The sequence below is a fragment of the Equus przewalskii genome, chromosome 2 (genome assembly GCF_037783145.1).
Source record: "Equus przewalskii isolate Varuska chromosome 2, EquPr2, whole genome shotgun sequence".
NCBI classification, from domain to species: domain Eukaryota; kingdom Metazoa; phylum Chordata; class Mammalia; order Perissodactyla; family Equidae; genus Equus; species Equus przewalskii.
The window spans coordinates 6,179,504-6,202,587 of NC_091832.1; the positions used below are offsets into that span (position 1 = coordinate 6,179,504).

The 23,084-nt window shown below is 60.3% G+C and overlaps 1 protein-coding gene across 4 annotated transcripts; it reads right to left on the reverse strand.

Annotated features, from left to right (window-relative positions):
* Nucleotides 1-22: 22 nt before the first annotated feature.
* On the reverse strand, nt 23-22,032 carry PODN (podocan). Of its 4 annotated transcripts, XR_011537349.1 has the most exons (12): nt 21,894-22,032; nt 15,202-15,559; nt 13,839-13,932; nt 12,527-12,591; nt 10,799-10,908; nt 9,496-9,652; nt 9,087-9,202; nt 7,877-8,534; nt 4,640-4,788; nt 3,443-3,662; nt 898-943; nt 23-359 (listed from the first exon to the last, which is right to left on the reverse strand). XR_011537349.1 is itself a non-coding variant. In XM_070609592.1 (11 exons), the coding sequence occupies exons 2-10, from the start codon at nt 15,511-15,513 to the stop codon at nt 3,470-3,472; spliced, it is 1,854 nt and encodes a 617-aa protein (XP_070465693.1). In that variant the 5' UTR covers nt 15,514-15,559; nt 21,894-22,032; the 3' UTR covers nt 23-359; nt 3,443-3,469. The 4 variants fall into 4 exon arrangements, 3 of the variants coding, with proteins under 3 accessions (XP_070465693.1, XP_070465690.1, XP_070465691.1); XM_070609592.1 differs by lacking the exon at nt 898-943; XM_070609589.1 differs by having other exon boundaries at nt 23-943.
* Between the last annotated feature and the right edge of the window lie 1,052 nt (nt 22,033-23,084).

Consider the following 23,084-nt stretch of genomic DNA (forward strand, 5'->3'; position numbering starts at 1 on the left):
AGCACACACAGACGCGGCCACGGGCTGCCAGACGGGGTAATGCTTTTATATTAGCTTTTCTGTAACAAGAAAAATCAGCTTTGAAGTTTTTATCATTTTGTTTTTCTTAAAAAAGAATAAAAAAACAAAGGCACCCAGAAGTTCCCGCAGGCCCAGAGAGTGGAAGAGGCGTCCCCTGGTGCGGCTGGGCCTTCCTCCTTGCCCAGCCAGCCCCGCCTCACTCATACCACCCAAAGCCCACAGCTGCCCCGGAGACTCTGCGGTGGCCTCAGGGGGGCTTGCCCGGGGCATGGCAGGGAGTGGCTGGCTCAGAAGCTGGGGGTAGGGCGGACGGGCCAGGGCAGCAGTCCAGAAGGTTCCTGTCCCGAAAGAGAGAGAAAGGAACAAAAGCCACCTTTTGTGAGTTCCAGGGGGCGCAGGCACCTGGCCACAGAAAGCCCAGAGAGAACTCTGTGTCTTCTCCGGGGGATGGACGGACAGACAGACAGACAGACAGACAGATAGCTAGCTGTTCTGGTCAGTTCTGGCTGGGGCAAGAGCTGTCGGTGGCATAGGCCTTGTAGGGCTCTTTGCACGTGACTTGTGTGTGTGTGCGTGTGTATAAGTGTGTGCGCGAGCACCCGCGTACGTGTGTCCACAGGGGAGGAGCAGGTGCCCATGTGTGCCAGGGTGGGGTCCGACCCTTCCCGTGTCTGTGTGACTCAGAGGGCATGATGGCGGTGGTGGGCTTGGGGCGACGTGCAGCTGCTGTATGTGTGTTGTGGTGTCTGCGTGTGTCTGGCTGTGGAACGCACTGCAGGGAGGGCTGAGGATGGGAGGCTGTGGATTCAGCTGTGTCGGGGGCCCTGTGGGTGCAGTGCTGGGTGTGTCTGTGAGCATGGCACAGTGGGCGCTCACAGGGCACAGGCACGTGCTGCAGAACGGGGTCCAGCGGTCCATCATCCTGTAGAACACATGGGAGAGTCAGGGGAGGCCAGGGCCGACCCCAACCCGACCAGCCTGGGGGAAGTGGATTAGAGCTGGGGGGCCCACCTGAGGGGGCTCTAGAAGGACCAGGTGATGGCAGGCAGAAAGGGGAGTTGCCCCTGGGAGCCCAGAGCCAGTGGGCTGCCCTCTGGGAGGTGCTTGTGGAAATGTGGCCAGGCCAGGTGTGAACTGGAGGGCCTCTCCTGGGGCCTCGCTCAACTGACCTGACCATGGCCAATGTCCTCCAGAGGGGACAGACTCTCTCCCAACCCAGGACTCTACAGCTCTCCTCGTGAGGGCCACAGCATCCTCACTGAACGGCCAGTCACTCGTGACACTGACCCCTGGCTCTGCCTGAGACAATGCCTCGAAAGAAGGGGCTCTACCATCTTACCCCAGGCCCCCAGAGTAGAGGAGGGTGACCCTGAGCGTGGCCTCTGGGCTGCCCTCCACACTCGGCTAGCTGTCCCCATGCACATTCTTCTCTATCATCAGCTGGACCCCTCTCCCCAACTCCCTCTCCACCTACCCACCCCATCCTCAACCCCCTTCAGGATCCTCTCTGCCCCAGGCCCTACTTCAGTTCAACATCCTAACATTGGCCCCTCCCACGGCCACCAGCTCTGTGACCTGGCTCTGTAACCCCAGCTCGGTCAGCTTACTCGGATATCCCCTCTTCCTACACCTCTCCTCCTGGCTACTTGCCACCACCGTGCCCACTCTCCAACATCCCCTTCCAGTGGTCCTGCCCACCGACTCCTTCTGTCTGCACCTCCTTCCCTTCCAAGCCGGACCCCCGGGATCCACCACTGCAGCCATTCTCTTGCCAATACACTCAATTTCCTTGTTCCTTGCTCTCCTGTCCCACACACCTGGCCAAAAGCCCAGCCATGGATAGATCCAATTGCCCATCTTCTCCACACCCACCCTGGTCTGCTGAGCACCCCTGCTGCACTGAGGAAACAGAAGGCTGAAGGTATCGGGCTTACATGACTTCATGTCCAGCCACCAAGCCACTAACCTGCCTGTGACTGCAGCCACTCTGTCCTCCGTCCCTCCTGCCACAGTGGAGGGAGCACTCACCCTCCTGCCAAAGCCAGTCCCTCCTACTGTTTCCACCGGGATCCTACACACGGCTCTCCTCTCTTACACCTTAGCTCCTCCCTCCACACTGGCCCCTCCCCATCGGCGTCCACACCAGCATGCCTTAAAAAGGGCATGATGTGAACCAAGCCCTGTCTGAACTTCATGCCCCCTTCCTGCTCTTACCCTCTCTCATCTCTCCACAGCCAAACTTCTTGACAGAGTTGTCTATGCTCCCTAGATCCACTCGCCCCTGAGGCTGCTCCCAGGAGGTCACAGATGACCTCTGTGTGGATAAATCCAGTCAGCCCTTGGCAGTGCTCAGCTCTACCCACCTCTCAGCAGCATTAGCACAGCTGGTTCTCCCCCTTCTGGGGAAGCCTGTGCATGGATGTGTACCCCTGTGTGCACGGGGCCTGTGTGCATGGGGATGTGTGCATGTATGTACTCGCATGCACACAAGTGTGCACATGCTCTGCAACTGTGAATGCAGCATGGAGTGTGTGCACATGTGCAGTGGTTTCTGTGAGTGCATGCTTTGTGTGTGCATGGTTAGGCATGTGTGGGAGAGCACGGGTACATGTGTGTTGGTGCACTCATGTGCGTGTGCAGGTGCTTGTGGTGCATGTATGTGTAAACACCCTCTGTCCTCTGCTGTCGGCAGCTTTCCTCCCTCCCTCCTGACTGCTGCATCTCACCCCCTCTGCAGGCTCCCTGTGGCCCGGCCATGCAGGAGTACTCATTCCCCCTGGGAGGGCTCACCCAGCCTCCTGTGGCCTCAGGGGCTGTTTCAAGGCTGATAATGCCTGGATATCCATCTCCAGCCCAGACCTCACTCCTGACCTCTAGACCCATACATCCAGCCCACCTCTGGCCAGTTCCCCAAGAAGCCTCCAGGCCCCTCAAACTCAACATTGCCCCACCGAAGCTGCTCCTCTTGGTATTATCATCCAGCTGGAACTCCAGGCTGGAGCTTGGCCTGTCTTCCCCTCACTCCATGTCCCACAGGGCTACTCAGGCCCTCAAGTCTGCCCCGGAGCCCTCTCAGGCCCGTCTGTTCATCTGCACCCTCACTGTCGGCCCCTGTCACCTCTGGCCTAGATCACAGCAGCAGCCTCCCCCCGGCCCACACCCATCCCCCGCTTCCACCATCCCAGCCATTGTGCATGTCCCGGCACAGCACTATCACCCTGGAGAGAGTCCCGGGGCATGGGCCAGCCTCCCGCAGGCTTGCTGTCACAGCCAACCTCTCACTAGGGCCTGGCACATCCCAAGTGCTCCTAATAGGTTTGCAAAATGAACGATGCAGCAGGGGATAGAGGGTGACCTAAACTGGGGTCAGGGACTGGAAACTGGTGAGGAGAGGTGAGTGCGCCCCACACAGACCACCTACCTATGTCAGATCCAGTTCACCCTGTCACTATCGCCTTTCTTCTTCCTCCTCATCCTTATCCTCCTCGTCCTCCTCATCCTCTTCCTCTTCCTCCTTCAACCGGCCCCGGTCCTTGGAAACGTCACCAAACTCAAAGTTGCCTTCTATGTCCAAGACCTGCAGGTGCTTCAGCCTCCGGAAGGCGCTCTCCACCACAGAGCCCACGGCCAGCTTGTTAAACCTGTGCGGCCACCCACGTGGGGTCAATGCCAGGAGCCCAGCCCTCAGAGTCCCCACATGCACCCACCCCAGAAGGTAAAGGGGAGGGAATGGGCATTCCAGGAAGATGGCACAGCAAGCGTCAAAGGCAGGGGCTGAGTGGCACAGCATCTCCTGGAGAGTCCGAGCCGTCCGGTGTGGCCGCAGCATGGGAGGCAAGGCTGACCCTGGGCCTCCCATCCACACAGGGAGGGGAAGGCCTCCCTCTGCATACCGTCTCACCACCATCTGGGAGTGGCGCACACGACTGCTCTGAGCCCGCCCTCTGGCATTAACCCTGAGGCCTGAGGCTCCTGGGCTGCCAGCCGGGAGTCACCTTGGTGCCTGGTGCAGAGTGGCAGGCAGGCAAGGCCAGGACCGAGCTGGGCCAGGGACACTCTTGGGTTGTGGGAAGGCAGAGGCCGGGCTCGGATCTCAGGCCCCCTCAACATTCTGTACCTCAGTCCCTTGCAGGAGCCACGGCACAGCTCACACTCCATCCCAATGTTGCCCAACCCGGGCCTTCTAGGCCATGAAGCCCAGGGAGCATGCATTCTGCCTCTCCCTGATCTGTCTCCTTCTCTCTGATTTGAACGGGTAGGAGGTGGGGATGTTGGAAAGAACCACCTGGACTCTGCTGTCCGGAAGCTCCTCATCTCCTCAGGGAGCAAGAGACAAACCCCCAGAGCCCAGCGAGGGACTGAACATCTGCTGTCCTGGGTCTGAGTCCCAGGCCCAGTCCAGCCAGCTGTGGACACAGCAGTCTCTTGTGCTCTCTGGGCCTCGGCCTTCCCAGCTGTAAACTGGGAAGATGCTCTGTGGGGTCCCTTCCTGCCATGGTAACTTCAATAATGCCCATGTGCGCCACTTGGCTTTGAACGCTGACCTCTACCAGCCAGCTGTTCCCCTGTGCCTCTCAGATCCCGCTAGAGCCGGGGTGGGCCCCAGGCGCCCTCCTACCTGAGAAAGACTCCCTTGAGGTTGGGTGTGGAGTCGAAGGCGTTGGCGGGCACGGAGCTGATCTTGTTGTTCTGCAGGTACAAGTACTCGAGCGACTCGGGGAGCCCCCCGGGGACGTCTGTGAGCTGATTCCCAGCGATGTCCAGCAGCTGCAGGGGTGAGCAGGGACGTCAAAGCACTTCACAGCTTACAAAGCCCCCACCAAGCCCGGCCTATCTAAATCTCACGATAACCCTGGGAGGCGGGGTCTACAACTATCCCCATTTTCCAGAGGGGGAAACAGAGGCTCAGAGGTCTGTCCAAGGCCACACAGCCTGCACAAGGCTGGAACTCAGTGTGCCTGACTCCAAACCCTAGTTCTAATTTGTGTATGTCCTACCCAGCTCCTTCTGCGTTCCTACAGAAATTCACAGCCAAGACGTCTGGGTGTCACAGTCCTTCCTCCATAACACACCTGTCACCCCCATCAGACTAAAGGCCCCAGAAGGGCAGGGGCCCTTCGCCCCACTGGCCCTGAATGAGCAGAGGGGTGAGGAGCCGCATGGGTGGGGCTGCTCATTTGTGGACCTCAGGGGCCATGTGGGCAGGGGCCAGGAGCAAGGGTGCCAGGCCCACAGCGACCCTGGCATGGCAGCCGCCCCAGGCTGGTCAGTCTCAGGGTCATCACATGTCTAGAGTCCAGGAGGCAGGCAGCCAGAGAAATGGGGGTGGGATTCCCAGGGAGGAGAACAAACCTGCTGTGGGCAGGAGACCTGGACTCGCGTGGCCCTGCTCACTGCCCCTCAGGCCATCAGCACACCCTCACGCCAACACACACCTGTGCAGCCACAGTGGGACTCCGCCATCTCTAAGCTCCCTTCCTTACCCCAAAAGCTGGGGCTCACCGTCAGGAAACTGGGGGACGTGAATCCAGAGAGCCAGGCAGGTGGCGTCAAGAATCAAGGGGAACACAAGCTTCACGCACCTTGGGGAGCCTCCCCATCACTTCCCCTAGACAGTGGGGCTCCCTGCTCCCCACTGTGTCCCCTCCACACAGCTCCAGCACATTCCCATTCATTCCAAACTTTCTCAGTGCCCACAGGTGGCAGGGACATGGAATCCACTGAGATGCTGCCTCCACCCTCAGGAATCCAGGCTGGCAGGGGAGATGAACACCAGATCTGACAATGACAGCTGGTGGAATGGGGCTACGATGACGAAGCTCCGGCAGGGGAGGGGGCCAACCCAGCCTCAGGTCAGGGGAGCAGACAGCAGTCAGCACAGGTGGGGGCTCTAAAGCAGCAGGAGCCGCTGCCTGTAGAAAGATCCAGCAGTGAGAGGAAGAACTCCCTCCACCACCAGACACCCCATCCCTGACTGAACTCATGCAGGCCCAGGAAGGTGTCTAAGCTGCCCATCACTGGTGGCTTCTCTGAGGAGGTAACACCATTGCTGAGTCCTAAGTAAAAGCCCCAGGACGGTGGTGAACCTCCTCCACCTGTCTTATTCCCCACTTAGTCCTCAGTTCTAGAACTGTGTCTGGCACAGGGCAGGGGCTCAGTACAGGCTTGTGGAATGAATGAGTGGCAGGTGTCAACAGAGTGGAGAAGGTCCTGCCAGCAGAGGGGCTGGTATGAGCAAAGCCTGGTGCATCTGGGAAACAGAAGCCCAGCTGGGAGCAGGAGCAGAGCAGGCCTTGGAGGCCGTGGCAAGGATTCTGGTCTGGGTTCTAAGGGCAATGGGGAGCCACGGGAGGGTTCTGGGCAGGAGCGTAAGGTGAGCATGTGTTTTTCAAGACACCCTCCAACTGCATAAGGAGTACAGGAGTGGAGAGCGCCTAGGAAGCTGGGATCCAGGCAAGAAATAGGGGTGACTTGGCTTGGGGTGATGGACAGTCGGCATGGAGAGATGCAGACAGATTGAGAGATGCGATGGTAGAATGGGTAGGGTTTAGGAACAACGGGCCTTGCGGGGTAGACAGCTCGAGAAAGGGATGTCAAGGGCAGTGTCCAGATGTCCTGAGGGCACCTGGGTGGACGTCGCCCCCTTCAGCAAGTTAGGAAATGCAGCAGGAGGAGCAGGTGTGGAGGAGAAGACAGAGGGGCTGGAGTCCCTGGAGCACAGGTCCCTGAGGGATACCCACGAGGGGTGGGCACGGGGCTTGGACCCTGGTGTCTGGCACCAGGCAGGGCTTCTGGGTGAGGAGAGACCCAGCTAACAGCTGACGGCTGTTCCTGCAGGGCCAGCTGCCTCCCCGATTCCCACAGGCTCCACCCTCAGTGCTCTGCCCGCATCCCCCACCCTCACCCTGCCCTGCTCTGGGCCTCTCCTCTGCACTCCACTCAGACATCCCATCCTGACAGCTGCCCCCACAAGCATGTACTGTGAGCCCACCATGCCAGGGCCCTGGGGCCAGCGGTGAACACAACTTTCCAAAATGCCTGCCCTCCTTCTATGGGAAGAGGGGGCTGCACACAAGCAGATGACCTAATGCCCCAGGGAGGAGAGTTATGAAGAAAAACCGAGCAGAGGCAGGTGACATCTGAGCAGAGCCCTGAGAAGGCGGGAGGAGCAAGCCCTGAGAATATCTGGGGAGACAGGCCTGGTAGGGAGCATCCCTGACCTCGCAGCTCAGCCCTGACCCCCAGGTTTCTCTAGTAAAGTGCCCTTTCAGTCCCTCTCTGAGTTGGAAGGTCTCACTTGTAAGCAAAAAGGCTAGATTCCTATGGCCAGGTATCCCACCTGACCCTGCCTGTGGCCGCATCAACCACACTCTGACCAGCCCCCAGATGTCTCCTCCACAGGCTGCTGAGGGTGGCTGCCTCCCCTCCCCTCCCCAAGCCCAGCCTTCTCCAGGCCCCTACTCCTGTGCCTGCAGGTGAGTGAGCTGGACTAGCTCATGCCACCTGAACTGCCCTTGACCCCCAGTCCTCCTGAACCGTGGGCCCCACTACCTGCAGCCATGACCTCCCCGTATCCCCACAGCCCTCCTCAAGCCTGTACCTGCATGTGTGAGCTTGGCCTGGCCACACCAACTGTACTCTGCCCCTCACTCCTGTACCCTGGCATGCCAGCCATACCCTCTGCATGGCCCAGGCCTTCCTCCCCTAAGGCCCAGCCTCCCTAGCGGGTACCTCCCTCAGGGCCCAACTCTCCTGCCCACCCCTCACCCGGGCCCAGCAGATGGGTAGGCTCAGGGTAGCCACACCAGCAGCGCGCCCCCACGGGCATGGCCCTGCCTCCGCCCCTCCCGCTTACCTGCAGCCCGGCCAGGTCGGCCCAGGCGCGGGGCCCCAGGGCCCGGCTGCGCAGCCGGTTGCCGGTGAGGTAGAGCTCCCGCAGCTGGGCCATGCCGGCCAGCGCCCCGCGCGCCAGGGCAGCCAGCTCGTTGCGCTTGACCTTCAGCACGTGCACGTTGCGCGGCAGCCCCGGCGGCAGCGTGTGCAGCCGGTTGCCGGACAGGTCCAGCGAGCGCAGCAGGCGCAGCTTGCGGAAGGCGTCGCGGTGCATCTGCGGGCTGGTGATGCGGTTGTAGCTGAGGTTGAGCTCCTCCAGGAAGTAGGTAGTGGCGAAGTCGTCGCGGCCGATGCCGGTGATCTGATTGTGCAGAATCATGAGGGTGCGCACGCGGCGGGGCAGGCCGCTGGGCACGCGCTCCAGCGCGTTGTTGTACAGGTGCACCGTGTGCAGCCGCTTGAGGCCCTGGAAGGCCCGCGGGTGGATACCGTGTGCGTGCAGCTGGTTGCTGTGCAGCAGCAGGTACTCCAGGCTGCGGATGGGGGTCAGTACGTCCGCGTCCACGCTCTGAATGGCCTTCTTCTCCAGGTGCAGCAGCACCAGGCTGCGCGGCAGCCCCGCTGGCACCCGCGACAGGTTGTTGCTGGACAGATCCAGGTACTCCAGGCTGGAGAGCTTCCTGGGGGGCGCGGGGGTTAAGGCCGTTGGCAGGAGCCCACCTGGCGCTCATTTCCACCATTATTCCCAAGGGAGGTGGCAGGGGCACTGCCTCTAATTCATCCCAGCTCTGCCACTAACTGACTGGGGGACCTCGACCCTCTCCAAGCCTCTCATTGGGTTGATTCAATGATATATTGGTGTAGGAAAGAGCTAGCATGGTTTCCGACACCTAGGGGTTCATTTGAGACCAGTTGTTTAACTAAGGCCTTTTGAGGCTACTGTTGGTCCTAAAAAATGAAAATATATTTGCCTTCAACAAGAATGCTTAAATTTCTATCTTGTACCAAGAATTCTGTCTTGTACACTAGAAGTTTGGCAGACCTGCTCTATACATAGCTCTTATTCTTGGGGACAGAAATGCCAGCAGAGGCACAATCCTCCAAGTTCCTTCTCCAGAGAAGCTGACCAGGGCCAGGCTGGCGAGGGATATGTGCAAGGAGGCCTGCTGGGTGGGCCCTGAGGGGAGCGTCCCAGGTGCCGTGCTCACCCTGCGGGCCAGGTGGGGGCTCACCAGAAGGTCTCGTTGTCCAGGCCCTCGTCTGTCAGGTAGTTGTTCTGCAGGTACAGCTCACGCAGGCTGCTCAGCTCGCTGAAGGCACCTGGTGGGATCTTCTCCAGCTTGTTGTTCTGGAAGGTGGTATGGTGGGGAGGGGAGCATGAGGGACAGCCAAGGGCAGGGGCAGAGCCTGGGGATGAGGTCTGGGGGAGCCTGGGGCAGGGGCCCAGGCCTGGAGCACTCTGGGTGTGGGTCTGATGGCCAGGTGCCCAGGCTTCTGCCTGCTTCTCCGCAGCAGACGCTGTGCCCTCCAGCATGTGCCCCAGGCCTCCCAGCCTCACCACGGTGCCCACGTGGGCCTGGGCTCTTCCCCCACTGAGGGTCCCTGCTGTTTGGGAGCCCCTTCTTGCTCTCTCCCTCCCACCTTGAGATGCAGCTTGTAGAGGGCAGGCGGCAGGTGCTTGGGCACATGGCGCAAGAAGTTGCTGGACAGAATAAGGATCTCGACGTTGCTGGAGCCGTTGAACATGTTGTCCGGCAGCCCGGCGTCCGCCAGCTTGTTGTTGTGCAGGTACACAGACCTGGGGAACGAGGTGCAGGTCCTCACCCACCCAAGCCACCTCCCACCCACCCCCGCACCAGCTCACCTGGTGAGTCTTTAAACCTTGCTCAGGTTGGGCCTGGGGCCCAGGAAGCCCTGGTCCCATTTGAAGAAACTCAGACCTGCCTAATCCAGTCCCTGATAGCAGCCAAGGGGACCAAGGACCCACCAGAGGTTGCCCCACAAGTCAGTGGCAGAAATAGAATTTCCTGACCCCCAGCCCGTGCTCCTCCATATCCTCCAAGGTCCCCAGTCATTCCCTGACTGTTGCAGCCTGTAGTCCCTGCCTGTCAACCCCACACAGCCGGCGCTGAGTTCTGTGGGACTTCCTGAAGATGGGGACTGTCCCTGCCGCCTCTTTGTCCCCGGTGCTCAGCACAGGGCATGGCTCAGAGGAGGTGACCCCTCATTCATTCAGCAAATATGTACTGAGTGCCCTCCGTGCTAGGACTGCTCTAGCCTCTGAAGATATGGCAGTGGACACACCAACAAGGCCCTGCCCTCAGGGAGCTGACATCCTAGAGGAAGAGAAGACAGGAACGAGAGAAATCCATTGAAGATAGAGCTCATTCTTGCTGTATGGCCTCTCTTGGGCCTTAGCCTTCTCATCTGTGGGATGGGACCATGCACAGTGACCCTGGCTCCCCAGGGAGGGTGGAGAGAATTGAGAGAGGTGACAGATTCAGGGACAGAAGTGGCGCCAGAGCCCCCAGCACCACCCTGCCCCGCTCAGCCACCTGTGCTGTGGGGTGGCACTCCTCCCAGAGTGGCTCTCAGTGAGGGACTGGTCTGCCTGTTGGAAGATGCTTCCTTCCCCCAGGGGCTGGGGAGGGGGCAAACGCCCTCACCCAGCTCCCCACAGTTCCGCAGACATCGCCTTCTGTCCTTGCTCCCTGGACTGATTCTTCCTCATCTTTTAGGTCTCAGCCTTCAGATCCAGTGAGCCTGAAGCCCCTGGGCGTCCCTTACCACAGCCGTGAACAAGGGGCTTTGAGCCCGCACTACACAGCACGCCCCTCCTCCAGGGCACGTCTGGGTCCTCTCTGCCTTGCTCAGGGCAGGCAGTCTCTGCCTCAGCTCCTCCCCCTTCCCCAACCTGAGCCCAGGGCCCCCTCTGACCTCTGACCTCAAGTTTGGCTTCTGGCCAAAGGTGAGCCCATAGATCTTGGTGAGATAGTTGGCAGCGAAGTCCACACTGATCAGGGTGTTTGGCAGGAATCGGGGTGCCAAGGTCAGCTGGAAAGGGAAGAGTTGGGGCAGAAAGGCCCATGGAGGGGCAGAGGCCAGCTCAGGGCCCCCCTGCCTGCTGCTCACCTGGGCCCCTTCAACTTTTCTCCCCCTGGAGCCAGAGCTATCTGTCTAAAACGGAAACCCATCCACTGCCCTGGTTACACAGAAACAGAACCTCTACGGCTCCCCCACAACCCTGAGCATGGCATGCAAAGTCCTCTGGCCTGTCCCCTGCCCGGCCTGTCCTCCTGGTCTCTCCCCTCATTGCTCCCCCACACGGCCTCTGTCCGGCCACAGTGAGCACCACGCTTCCTCAGACACAGCCCACAGAGTCCACCCTTCATTCATTCAACGGGAGCCACTGAGTCCACAACATTCCAGGCACGGTTCCAGGAGCTCTCTGGGCATGTCCCGGGGAACGAGGCAGAGAAGTTCCTGCCCCCCAAAAGCTCACATCCTTGTGGAGAAGACAATGAACAAGGACAGTATCCGACAGTGATCACTGTGATGCAGGGGACTCAGACAGGCTGAGACAGAGAGTGACGGGTCAGGCGCTCAGGGAACAGGTGACACTGCAGGTCACCTGCAATGACCTTCACAGATGATGGCCCCATAAATGCCATCTGAGGGGACAGCATCCTTGGCAGCAGGAACAGCGAGTGCAAGCCCTGCGTGGGGGCTGCTGGGAGTGTGAGGGCCGGAGTGGAGTGGGAGCGAGCGAGTGGGGAGATGAGTTAAGAGAGGCAGGCACCCTAGACCATGGGCCTTGGGGGCCACAGAGAAGTGTGGCTCTCATTCTGGGTGGAAGGTGAAGGCGTGAGAGGGTTTTAAGTGGGCCGAAGGGATATAAGGGTAGAAGTGATTTTTAAAGGTCACCCTGGATGCTCCGAGGAGAAGCGGCAGCAAAGGAGGAGGCAGAGGCGTCCTGGTGGGGGACAGCGGACCTGTGCGGGGGAGCTCAGGCCTGCTGTGAGACTGGATGTGGTGAGTGAGGCACTCCCGGATCTGGGCGCAGACCAGTGGGGCTGCAGGTCGTTGGAGACCTTCCATCAGACATCCAGGGCAGACGTCGAGGAGGCAGCAGATCTTTGAGTCTCGGAGGGCTGGAGACTGCCCCTGGATGTGGCCGTGATGGCCTTGATGTGGATGGGCGTCAAAGCTTGGGGGGGGCGGTGTGGCCCTTGAGAGAGTTCAGCAAGAAGGGCTGGGACAGAGCCCTGGGGCACACCAGTATTTTGAGGTTGAACGCCTTGTGCCTTTTCTCACACTGTCCCTTCCACGGCAGTGCCCTCCCCCTCGGGGCCCCTGCCTGAAATCCTGCTACCCTTCATGGCCCTGCTCAAATGCCACCTCCTCCAGGAAGCCCTAAAGTGCCCCATCCCTGTGGGGACGAGCTCTATCTCTCTTATACTCCCGAAGGCCGTGGCCTCTGTCCTCATTATCTGACCACTCTGATGCCCTGGGTTCCAGTGAAGGGTCTGGGTCTGTCCTCCCAGGGCCACGTCTGAGTAGTAATGGGGACCCAGCAGCCAGCCCAGCAGAGGCCCTGGTGAAAGCTCCCTGAGCTCAGTCCCCGACATTGGGGGCTGGGGCAGCACAGCCCCACCCTGCCGTGGGCCCTCACCTTGTTATTGGCCAGGTACAGGTAATTGAGGTTGGTCAGATGCTCAAACGCCTCCTCTGGGAGCCCTTCAAAGGACAGGCATCGGTCAGAGCCCTGGATGAAGGAGACGCTACAGGGGAGCACACCACCTCTGACCCCCATGCCGCCCCACTTGCCAGGACTGGGAGGGCGCACCCTGTGACAAGAGCCACTCCGATCCCTTCCTAGCCAGTCCCCTCAGGCCTGCCTGGGCCCCCAGCCTTCCCCTTGCTCACAGGGGCCCAAGCTCAGAGGAGCAGCTGGGATGTGTTTGCTGAGCGATGACTGATCCTGCACCTGCTCAGGGCCGCCTGGGCAGGAATGGGTCCCCACAAGACAGCCATGGGGCAGAGGCCCCAGCCTGACCCTTCCCTGCCAGGAAGGAGTACTCGCCTCAGGGGCAGCCCAGAGGGCCAGAGACCCTCTTTATACCTGGCCCCCTGGCAGGACAGGCCTGTGGCCCCTGAGCCTCCCCACCACCTGGCCCACCCCTGCTCCATCTGGCAGATGTAGCGTCAGGACGCGACTGTCACTGGGAGCTGAGCCAGGCTGGCCCTTCTCCAGTCCTGAGGCTCCCAGACCCTCAGATGCTGGGACTTGCCCAAGTATCTAACGAGAGGGAACAGTTACGTAAACTGGGCAGTGTCCCTCCACGGGACGCTCTGCCGCCACTGTGTGCAATGAGGGCCACCCAGAGTTCTCAGCAACAAGAGAAACGCTGCTGAGCGGTTAGAAACAAAGCACTTGCTATAGTGATAATATCCATATCCAATATCTAAGTTCAGCTACGAACCAGAAGACACAGAAGAAAAAGACTGGGTTGGGTGTGGTGGTGGCTGTCCAGTTGTATACACTTACTAGAACTCATCAAACTGGGCGAATCTTATGGTATACAAATTATACCTCAATGAAGCTGCTTTTCAAAAGAATGGAAAGAAATATACCCAAATGTCAGTAGGGATGAACTCCAAGTGGCAGAATTATGAGTGGGTTTTTTCTTCCCCATTTTATTTTCTATATTTCCAGATTTTCTATTATAATCATAAATTATTTTCATCATTAGAAAAAATAACTTTTTAAAATTTGAGGACTCTGATCCTAAAGGCCTCTGCGAGCTGAAGAGTCTGTGACAAGGTGTCTGAGCCCCTCCCCGCTCCGCCCCAGGCCTCAGGCCCCCCTGCCAGCCCAGCCCTCCTCTTTTCCGCATCCCAGGGTCTGCAGGGTGGGGCTCCCCCAGGGGCACCCGGGGCCCCGCCTAGCATCCCGTCCTGTCCTGGGCTCCGGGGCCCCTCACCTCGGGAAGTGAGACGGTTGTTCTGGAGGTTCAGCGTCTCCAGCCGGTGCAGCCGGGAGAGCTCCTCGGGGTAGATCTGCTCCAGCTGGTTGTTCTGTGGGGTGGGGAGGCGGCGTGGGGGAGGGGAGGTGCACAGGGCTCCTGCCCCACGAGAGCCCCACCCCACCCTCAGCCCCAGTCCCGGGAGCTGGTCCCTCTGTTGGGCACCATCCTTGGGATTCTCTCCCCTGGTGGGCAGAGCCTGGGTGCTGGCTCTGAGCCAGGCCTGGATCTGTGCGCTGGAGGCACAGCAGTGACCACAACAGACGTGAGGGTCCTGCCTTCTAGGAGCCCCCCACCACAGAAACACACCCACAGGCATCTGGGCAGTTAACCCGTGGAGGGCCATCTCCCCTCCAGACCTGTTCCCTGCGTGTTCCCACTTGGTGACAGGCATCCCCACACCACCCTCCCCACTCCCCTTGGGATGCTTTAAAAACCTGCGTCAGGTGCCGCCTCCTCCAGAAGCCTTCCTGGATCGGGGGCTGGATTAGGAGGTGCTCCAGGCCTCATAGCACTAGTCCTCCTATCTCTATCTGTTCTCTCTACCAGGTTGTCTCTGCCTCCCCCACAGACTGTGAGGCCTCAAGGGCAGGGCATGTCTGAATCCTCCCACGTGCCTGGCACCCCACCCAGGCCAGGGGTTAGGGCAGGTACTCTGGAGATGCTTTATGAACAGCTGATGAGCAAATGAAACAAGTGCTGTCTTGAGCTTGTCCTTTTCCCTCATAGGCTCCCCCGGACTTGGGTTCCCACCACTGCCAGCCCAGACCCACAGGGTTGTGTGACCATGGGCGGGTCCCTTTCCTCCCCTGGGCCTGACCTCCCCTGGAAATGGGTGTAGCAGCCCCTCCCCTCCCCCAGGGCTACTGGGCCTGGGCAGCATGAGGGTGATGGCGGGTGCACCTGTGCTCCCAGAGCCCCCCATCTGGAAAGCCGTGTCTGCTTCCCGAGGTTCCCAAATCTAGCCTGTGCCTCAGCTGGGGAGAGCCCCCGAGCCCTGTATTGGGGTCACTTTGCTCCTCCTCTCCTGGCCTGTGATGGTGTCTGAGGCCCTGACTGTCCACTCGGAGGGTACACTGCTGGGCTGTGTCATTTTCAGACGGGACCTGACTCCACCCACGGCCTCGGCCCAGACGCCTCCGAGGGAAAGGGAGCGGGTGACAGGACCCGGGGCTCTGTGACGGACACCAGGGGTGCACCTGCCGGGGCCAGACCCCGCAGCTGACCTGCATTTGGGGTAAGCAGCCATGAGTACGGGGGCTCCTGGGCTGGGACCACGAGCGCACGGGCAGCCCCAGCGACCGTCGCGCAGCCGCCTCACCTGCAGGGACAGGTGGTTGGTGTGCTCCGGCAGGTCCCCGGGGAACTCGCGCAGGTCGATGCCGCCACAGTCTACAACACCCTCCTGGGAGCAGGCGCAGTCCCGGGGGCAGTCGATGGTGGCTGGGCCAGGCCCCGGCTCCTCGGGGCTCAGGACCAGCACCGGCTCCTCCTCCGCGAACTCGTTCTCTTCAGGGCTCCGGCTGTGGGCGTCACTTCGTCCAAACACGGGGGCCCTCACTGCCAGCCCAGGGCCCAGCTGCAGCTGCGGGGGCAGCAGCAGCAGGAGCAGCAGTGCCCTGCTCCGCGCCATGGTGCCTGCGGGCCGAGGCAGCCCGCCTTCGCGCCAGCGACCTCACCTGTCAGGCACAGTGGGACAAGGCTGGGGCTCACGGAAGCCAGAGTGGGCCCCCGGCACAAGGCAGAGCCCATTCTGACCCTGTCTTCAGCACTACCTGCTCTGCTGAGCCCTCCTTCCCTTGCACCACCCCGTCAGGGCTGCCCCCCCTGGAGCAGGGGTTGGGTAAGCTGAAGCCCTATCTGCAGGCAGGTCTGCGGAACCTCCCACAGCCCTTACCAGGCCCGGCCCCCAGGAATCTGTGCCCCACTTCACAGAAGGGAAAGCTGAGGCCCAGGAAGAACTGTGACTGGCAAGGCTTGGCCTGGACGTTGCTGAGCTCCCGCTGCCTGGAGACAGGCAGTGCTGTGAGCAGCCACAGGCCATGGCGGGCCAGCACCAGCAGGGTGCGTCCCAGCTCTTCAGCTCGTCATTCCAGGATCTTCAGCACTTGGCCTGCCTCTCTTCCAACTCCCCCAGCCCCCTGCCCCAGTTATACGGGTCTGTTTAGTGGTTTCTCACTCGAGGCCTTTGCACATGCTGTTCCTTCTCCCTGGAATGCCCTCCCTCTCTCTTGTGCAATCAGCAGCTTCTCTAAGAACCAACTCCAGCGTTGCGTCCCCTGGGAAGACTCAAATGCCCCAGGGCCCTCCGTCACTATGTTCCCCCAGGCTTGGCATGGGTTGGGTTGGGTTGGGAATACGTGAAGGTGTCGTTCTCCCACATGGGGCTGTGAGCCACTCTCTGTGTCTGGCATCAGTGAATGGAGCTGCTGCCACCCCAGGACCTCCCAAGTCACCCTCCTGGTGTTCACACCCTCAGCTGCCCTCGCCAGGCCCTGCTGTGTTCACATGACCCCTGCCACCTGCAGGAGACCACTCCCTAGCATGGTCCCTGGGGCAGTAGAGACAGGAGGTATGGGGGTGGCCTCAGGCCATTGAGGAAGATGCTGGAGTTCCATCATCCCACAGCCCATGGGCCTAGCTTGGCTCAGGCTGGTCCCTGGAGTTCTCTTTACAGGGACTCACTTAGAAAATGTCTCTGTGGGCGATAACTTGTGACAGGCAATAGGTCAGGTGCACTGACTCTGGAGTCCCATAGACCCCTGTTCGAGTCCTCCTCCACCACTTAGTGGCTCTGACCTCGCTGAGCCTCAGTTTCCTCATCTTACAACACAGATAATATGTCTAAACTCAGCTTCTGTGAAGAGCCAGCAAGATGACAGATGCAAAGCAGCTGGTGCTGTTAGGTGACGAACTGCCACTGTCACTGCCGCCATCAGGAACGCAGGTGCCCAGCCAGGGGCCAGGCCCGGCACGCCCGCTCCTCAGTCTGAGCCTCTCCCTCCATTACATTGGGGACAAAACCTGCAGAGCCGTTAGCAGGGTCTCACAAGACGCGGGGCCTGGGAGGCTGGGTAAACCGGGAGCCCGACGATGGCACTGAGGTCTGGTTAGGCAGGCAGCTCTGGCTTCCAGCTGTGTGGCTTTGGGCAAGTTTTGTGACCTTCTAAACCTCAGCTTCCTCACCTGTCCCTGGGGTGGTAACAGAGCCGTCCTAACGGGGAGACTGAGAGTCAGTGGGATGCACGTACTGCACACAGTAAGTGCTCAGTAAGTGTCAGCTCCTCCTAATCTCTGATTGGTGGGCATTGCTCATGTCCCAGCCACAGCCCTGCCCGCTCCAGACCCCCTGCTTCTTCCCCCGCCCTTGACTGGATCCTGCTGTGCTTTTCGCTCCAGCCCCAGGCTCGCCTCCTCCCAGGAGCTGTGTAGACTCCAGCCTCCTGTGGATGTCTGCTGTGGCATTTCACACCACTTTGCTTTGCTCCTTGGCTCAGCCAGCTCTCCGAGGTGAGGCCCCATCTGCCCCTGGCCCTGTGCTGGGCACAGGGGGATACAGGTGAGGTGGGGAAGATCCCTGCCGTCAGTCTGGAGGGGCCGGCAGACCCCAGTACAGTAACCTCTGCCCCCTAGACTGGGTGAGCCCTGTAAAAGGGGTCCCGAGGAGCACGGGGCCCCAAAGGGAAAGGGGAAAGCAGAGGGGAGAGAAGAGGGCCAGCAGTCAGGCTGGCTTCACCCTATAGGTCTGCAGGCCTAGGCAGCCTGGGGCCCCGGCACCCGCCTGGCAGAGCACCAGAGAGCCCAGCACACAAACGGCTCTGGCTCCAGGGAGCCGTGAGCAGCAGTGGGAGATGGAGCCTGCAGCCTGGCCCTAAGCCCCCTACCCTGCCGCCCCCCATCCACTGACCAAGTGGGCAATAAACCCTCAGCCAGTCTATGGCACATTATGACCCCCCAGGCAGCTCAGCAGCCTGCAGCCCCTGGGGCCTCCAGCGTTAGACCAGAGCCCCCGCCCCACCTTCTGTCTGACCCCTCCCAGATCGGGACTCTGGGAGGCGGAGTGTAGGCCCAGGCCCAGGCCCAGGCCCCAAATTCAGGGCAGGAGGCCAGGGAGAAGGGTCCTCCCCGCATATCCTGTGCACTCACTGCCTGGCTGTTTTTTCTCCCTCACCTTCAGTTTTGTATCTGTAAAGATCTGTAAACTGTATCTGTAAAAATAATTTATATTAACATTATAAACCATATTGAAAATATCATCATTGCCACTTTATAGATGAAGCAGCTGAGGCCCTAGTGGGCCTGGCCAATCCCGCTTAACAGCTGTGAAGCAGCAAAGCCGAGCTCCCGGCTCAGGCTTAACCACAATGCTGTGGGGCCCACCCCAGGGCCAAGCACAGCTGGACACTGAGGACCCAACAGACCACCAGGGCTCCTGCCCTTAAGAAGCTCACACCTGCACTGTCCAATGCGGTGGCCACACGTGGCTACTGAACACTTGCAATGTGGCTAGTCTAAACTGAGAGGTGCTGTAAGTGTAAACTGTAGTGTACGTGGATTTTAAAGACTTTGTACCAAAAAGAATGTAAAATATCTTATTAATATTAATCTCATAAAACCTCATTTTTATATTGATTACATGATAATATTTTGAATATATTGAGTTAAATAAATTATTAACGTTAATTTTACCTGTTTTGTTATGCATTTTTAATGTGGCTTCTAGAAAATTTTCCATTATATATGTGGCTTGCCTTTGTGGCTCACATTATATTTCTATTGGAGAGCGCTGGTCTATATATTATGTGTAAATTGAGTATTATAATCCCAGTGTCATCAGAGGTGTGATGGAGGGAAGCTAGTCCAGAGGGGCCCAGAGGAGGCCTAACCTTGCCTGGGGCCAAGAAGGCTTCCCAGAAGAAGTGATGCTTTATCTAGCCAGGAAGGATGAGGATCAGGCAAAAGAGAAAGAGTGATACAAGCAAGAGATTCTGCATGTGCAAAGGCCCTGGGGCAAGGGAGCCCATGTCGCGACCTCTACAAAGCTCACTAGAGTGTCTGGTGGGGGTTGGGGACTGAGAGTGATGCAAGTGGGTAGTGGCCGCAAGTCCAGGCCAAGAAGGGACTTGAAAACCAGGTTAGGGAGAGTGACCCTTACCTTAGGGGAGATGAGGAACTGTCGAAGAGCAGGAGTGTGGAATAGGCAGGTTTATGGATGGACCAGTGGGAGCTCTCAGAGGCTGTGCAATGGTGCGGGCAAGGGCTAAGAGGCCTGGTCGGGGCAGAGGAGGTGGTGCTGGGCTGCAGGGTTGGAGAGGAGGAGGTGGATCCACAGGAAAGGGAGGAAGAACAGACAAGGCTTGGAGAGTGGTGGCCCCAGTGCCACGTCCCTCTTTTCCCAGCTTGCCCAGCCCCCTCAGGATCCTGGGCAGCTCTGGCTCCTCCATCTAGTTGCTGTGTGACCTTGGCCACATCACTGACCCATCTGAGTCTCAATTTATTTGTTCTTCTAAGAATGTTGAGCAAGATAAGCACCCGAGTCCCCTTCTCTGTGCCCAGCCATGTGTGTGGAAGAACGGAGGAGAGAGCAGACCCCTGGTCTCTGGAAGGCCCGAAAGTGAGGACAGCAAATGCTGGGCGAGAGGAGCAGCTCTGTGTGCAGTGAGCTCTTCCTCACGTGGAGAGCTTTAGTGAGGGAAGTACAACCCTGACTGCTGTGTGAGCCTGGACGAGTCACTTCACTGCTCTGAGCCTCTGTTCACTAGTCCAAGCAATGGAGATGGGAGCTCCTCACGATGATAAAGCGAAATGGCGTGCCTCACTGATGCTGCCAGCCAGCACATGTGACATACACGGGGTTACTGTTATTCAGGCAGTACCCGGGACCCACTGCCTCCTGGCCCCCACGCCAGGGAACCAAACCTCAAGGCCCTGAAGGGCTTTCGGCAGGACTAGAAGGAAGGAAGGGAGACTCAAATCAGGAGGCTGATCTTCAGCCCCCAGCACTTTCCTCCTCCTCCACTCAAATTCAGTAAAAATCTGCTAATCACCTGCTCCATGCTGCGCCCCGAACAGCTGCACGTTACTGACTCTAACAGAAATCTCAAGACGAGAGTCAGTCTCCCATTCTGCAGAGGAGGAAACTCAGGCGCGAAGGGGCTCCCACTGCTGCCCATCCCCGGCCAACTCCTCCCCAGACGCCTCTGCTCCTCGAGCTGCTGCTGCCCCTTGGCTGGGTTCGGGAGTTCCTCGTGCTCCCACAGCACCCCTGGCCCACTGCACCCTTCAAGGCTCAGCGGAGCCTTCCCTGACTCCCCAGGCAAGGACTGGGTGCTCAGGAAATGAAGGGATGAACTTGTGAACGGCAGAGTTGGAAAAGATCTGCAACATTATCTGGTCAGACTCCCTCAGTTTACAGATTAGCATTGAAGGGTGAGGCCAGCACTAGAATTTGTGTCTTCTGACTCTTACCCAGAGCCTTGAGCTGGTCTTGAAGGCTGAGTAGGAGTTCTCCAGGTGGACCAAGGGGAGGAAAGGCACTCCAGGCAGAGAGAGGGCATGAGCAAAGGCACAGTGTGAGGATGAAGGAAGCAAGAGGTGTGTTTAAGGAAGGGCAGCCAGGGGATGCAAGTCCAAGTCCCCAAGGGCATTAGCTACTACCCTAAGGAGTTGATGATAAGGAGCCATTGAGGGTTCCAGGCAGATCATGGTTAGAGCTCTTATATATGACTCTACCCGACTCTTATATATGACTCTCTAAAGGTGCCACAATCAGTCACGCCCTCCCCAAGATTCAGACAGAAGAGACAAAGTATGCTCCCACAAGATCTCATGAAAACACTCATGTGAATCTGACATTTCTTGCACTCTAGGCTAGAGTACTGGGCCCTGAGCCCTAAAAGGGGACAAGACCACCCAGGGGCTCTCCTGGTTCACACCAGCGGTGCCTCTTCTAGCCGGGTGGACCATAGCTTCCCTTTGCCTGGCCGGCCCGGAGTCCAAGGGCAGCACTCGGGGTGCGTGGGCCTGAATAGTGCCGTGATGCACTCCAGGAGCCGGGCGCGCATCCCTCTGCGCCTCCCGGACGGAACGGTCCGCGCCGCACGCACGCTGGTGCCTGCTCCTCTCCTGCAGTTCCAGCTGCACCTGCCTCCCACCCCCGCCCCCCAGCCCCGGAGGCCGCCAGGAGCTTGCCGCCGCCGCCACCTCCTCTTCCACCTGACGGCGCATCAGGTATTCCGACGCCACGATCTGGTCCCCCGCCCCAGGCTGGGCTGGCTGTTCAGGGACCTGCACCCTGGGGCTTCCGCCGCATTAGCGGGAAGGCGACGACCTCGCGGCCCCCACTGCCGCCCCTTCCCCAGTTCAGCTGTCCCAGCGGGGAGGCAGCCGCGTAGACAGATAGACGGACACCTGGCCGCCAGCTGAGAGCTCTGGCCCAGTGTGCGCGGCGCTGGGCCGGGGAGCCGAGCCCCGAGCGGGTTGGGCGGTGGACGCGCGGGCCCCGCCTCACCTGTCCGCGCGCCCCGCGGCAGAGCTCTGCCTCTCTCTTGGCCACAGTTTCTCTGTCCGCAAAGAGGTCGAAGGGCGGACTAACTGGGGAGAGCTGACGTGGAAAGACACGGGCATTCTCTGCGCCCGGGCTCCAAGTACAGGGATCCACGCGCCTCCCCAGTTCCACCTGCCCCCCACATTCCCTGTCGCCCGCCCGCGTCCTTCCACTCCCCCCTCCCATCCGCCCTCAGATTCTTTCCAGATGTGCGCAGCGGGAGGGGCCCGGGGTCTGGAACCAGCCTCCGGCCAGAGAGGAGAAAAGGCCCCTGCCGGTCCCGATCGCCTGGGGGCCGCACCCCCGAGGGAGAGCCCTGCAGCCGCGCCCCCGGGGCAGGGCTGCGACTGAGGGGGCGCCCTGCGGCGGCCCTGCCCCGGGCGGCTGCGGGGGACCCCGGCACCAGGCGGGGAGGTCTGAGTCCGCCGCCCAGCTCGCCCGGCCCCCCGGCCGCCCGCTCCCGGTACCTGCTGCGCCCCGTGCCTCGCCCGCCGGCCGCCCGCGCTCTCCCGAGTCTCGGCTGCGCTCCGCGGGCGCGGGCTCCTTCCATTCGAGTCGAGCCGTGCGCTCGGCGACGCAAGTTTTGTTGTGGGTTTTCTCCTCCCCGCCTCTCCCCCGCCCCCGCCCCGCGTGCATCGGCTGGACGGCGGCCTCCGGACACAGGCGGCGGGTCCCCAGGCGCGGGGCGGCGAGGGCCTGCCCCCTCCCCGCGTTGGACTTGGCCGGGCCCCACTTCCCGGGAGGCAGAGCCGCCGCACCGACCCTCTCCCCGTCTCCGCCCTGGCGGGCCCGCCGTACCACGCCTCCCCCCGTACCCCCACCCCAGGAGGCCGCGAAGGCGGGCGGTCTAGCCCGCAACGCTTCCTAGTTCCCAGCCTTCCGCTGTGGAACTGCACCCCTGGCGGCCCCAGCACCTGAGAGGAGGGCGCGGGAGACGGCCCCTTCGACCAAGCGCCTCTGAGCTCAGCGTCTTCCTCATGACAGAGGGTTTTGCATCCGCTCCAGACACGAGTACCTTTCCGTTCACCCTCCCACCCTGGGGTCCCAGGCTGTGGCTAACAGGGCCGCCAGCCAAGACCCTGCGGGGCCCCTTCCCGGAAAAGTTCCCCGCCTTCCCCACTCCCCTATCCCCACGTAGGCTCTGGGCCCACAGCCTGGTGAGCCTTGAAGGGCGGTAAATTAGGCTGGGAATAGGGTGCATGCAGACCCCAGTCGCAGGGGGACAAGGGGCTGAGCAGTGAGCCCTCGCTGCCCGCTATGGCTCCCAGGAGCTGAAACCGTTTCCAAGTAAAGGAGCATTAACTACCAGCAGCTGAAGCAACACTGGTTAGCGCCAGGGGCTTTGGCGGCCGGGCGCAGTGGGGTTGGGTTTAGGTGGTACTTGGCACCTCCACTGCCGCACAAGGCTCTCCCCCATACCTGCTCAGGCCTGTGGGCAGGGCAGCCACAGCCACCTCACCTGGCTGCCCTCCCGCTGGGGAGGGAGAAGGAGAAATAACTCAAACTTGGGACCACTTGCTCAACCTAAATTGCCAAGGCCCTGAATGAATGAATGGCTTATGTGAGGGCTGCAGACCACTCGCTTCTGCCGCTGCATCCTGATTGTACCACATGCCTTACTCCCTAATCTTCACAACCCTACAAGAGAACTGCTGCCC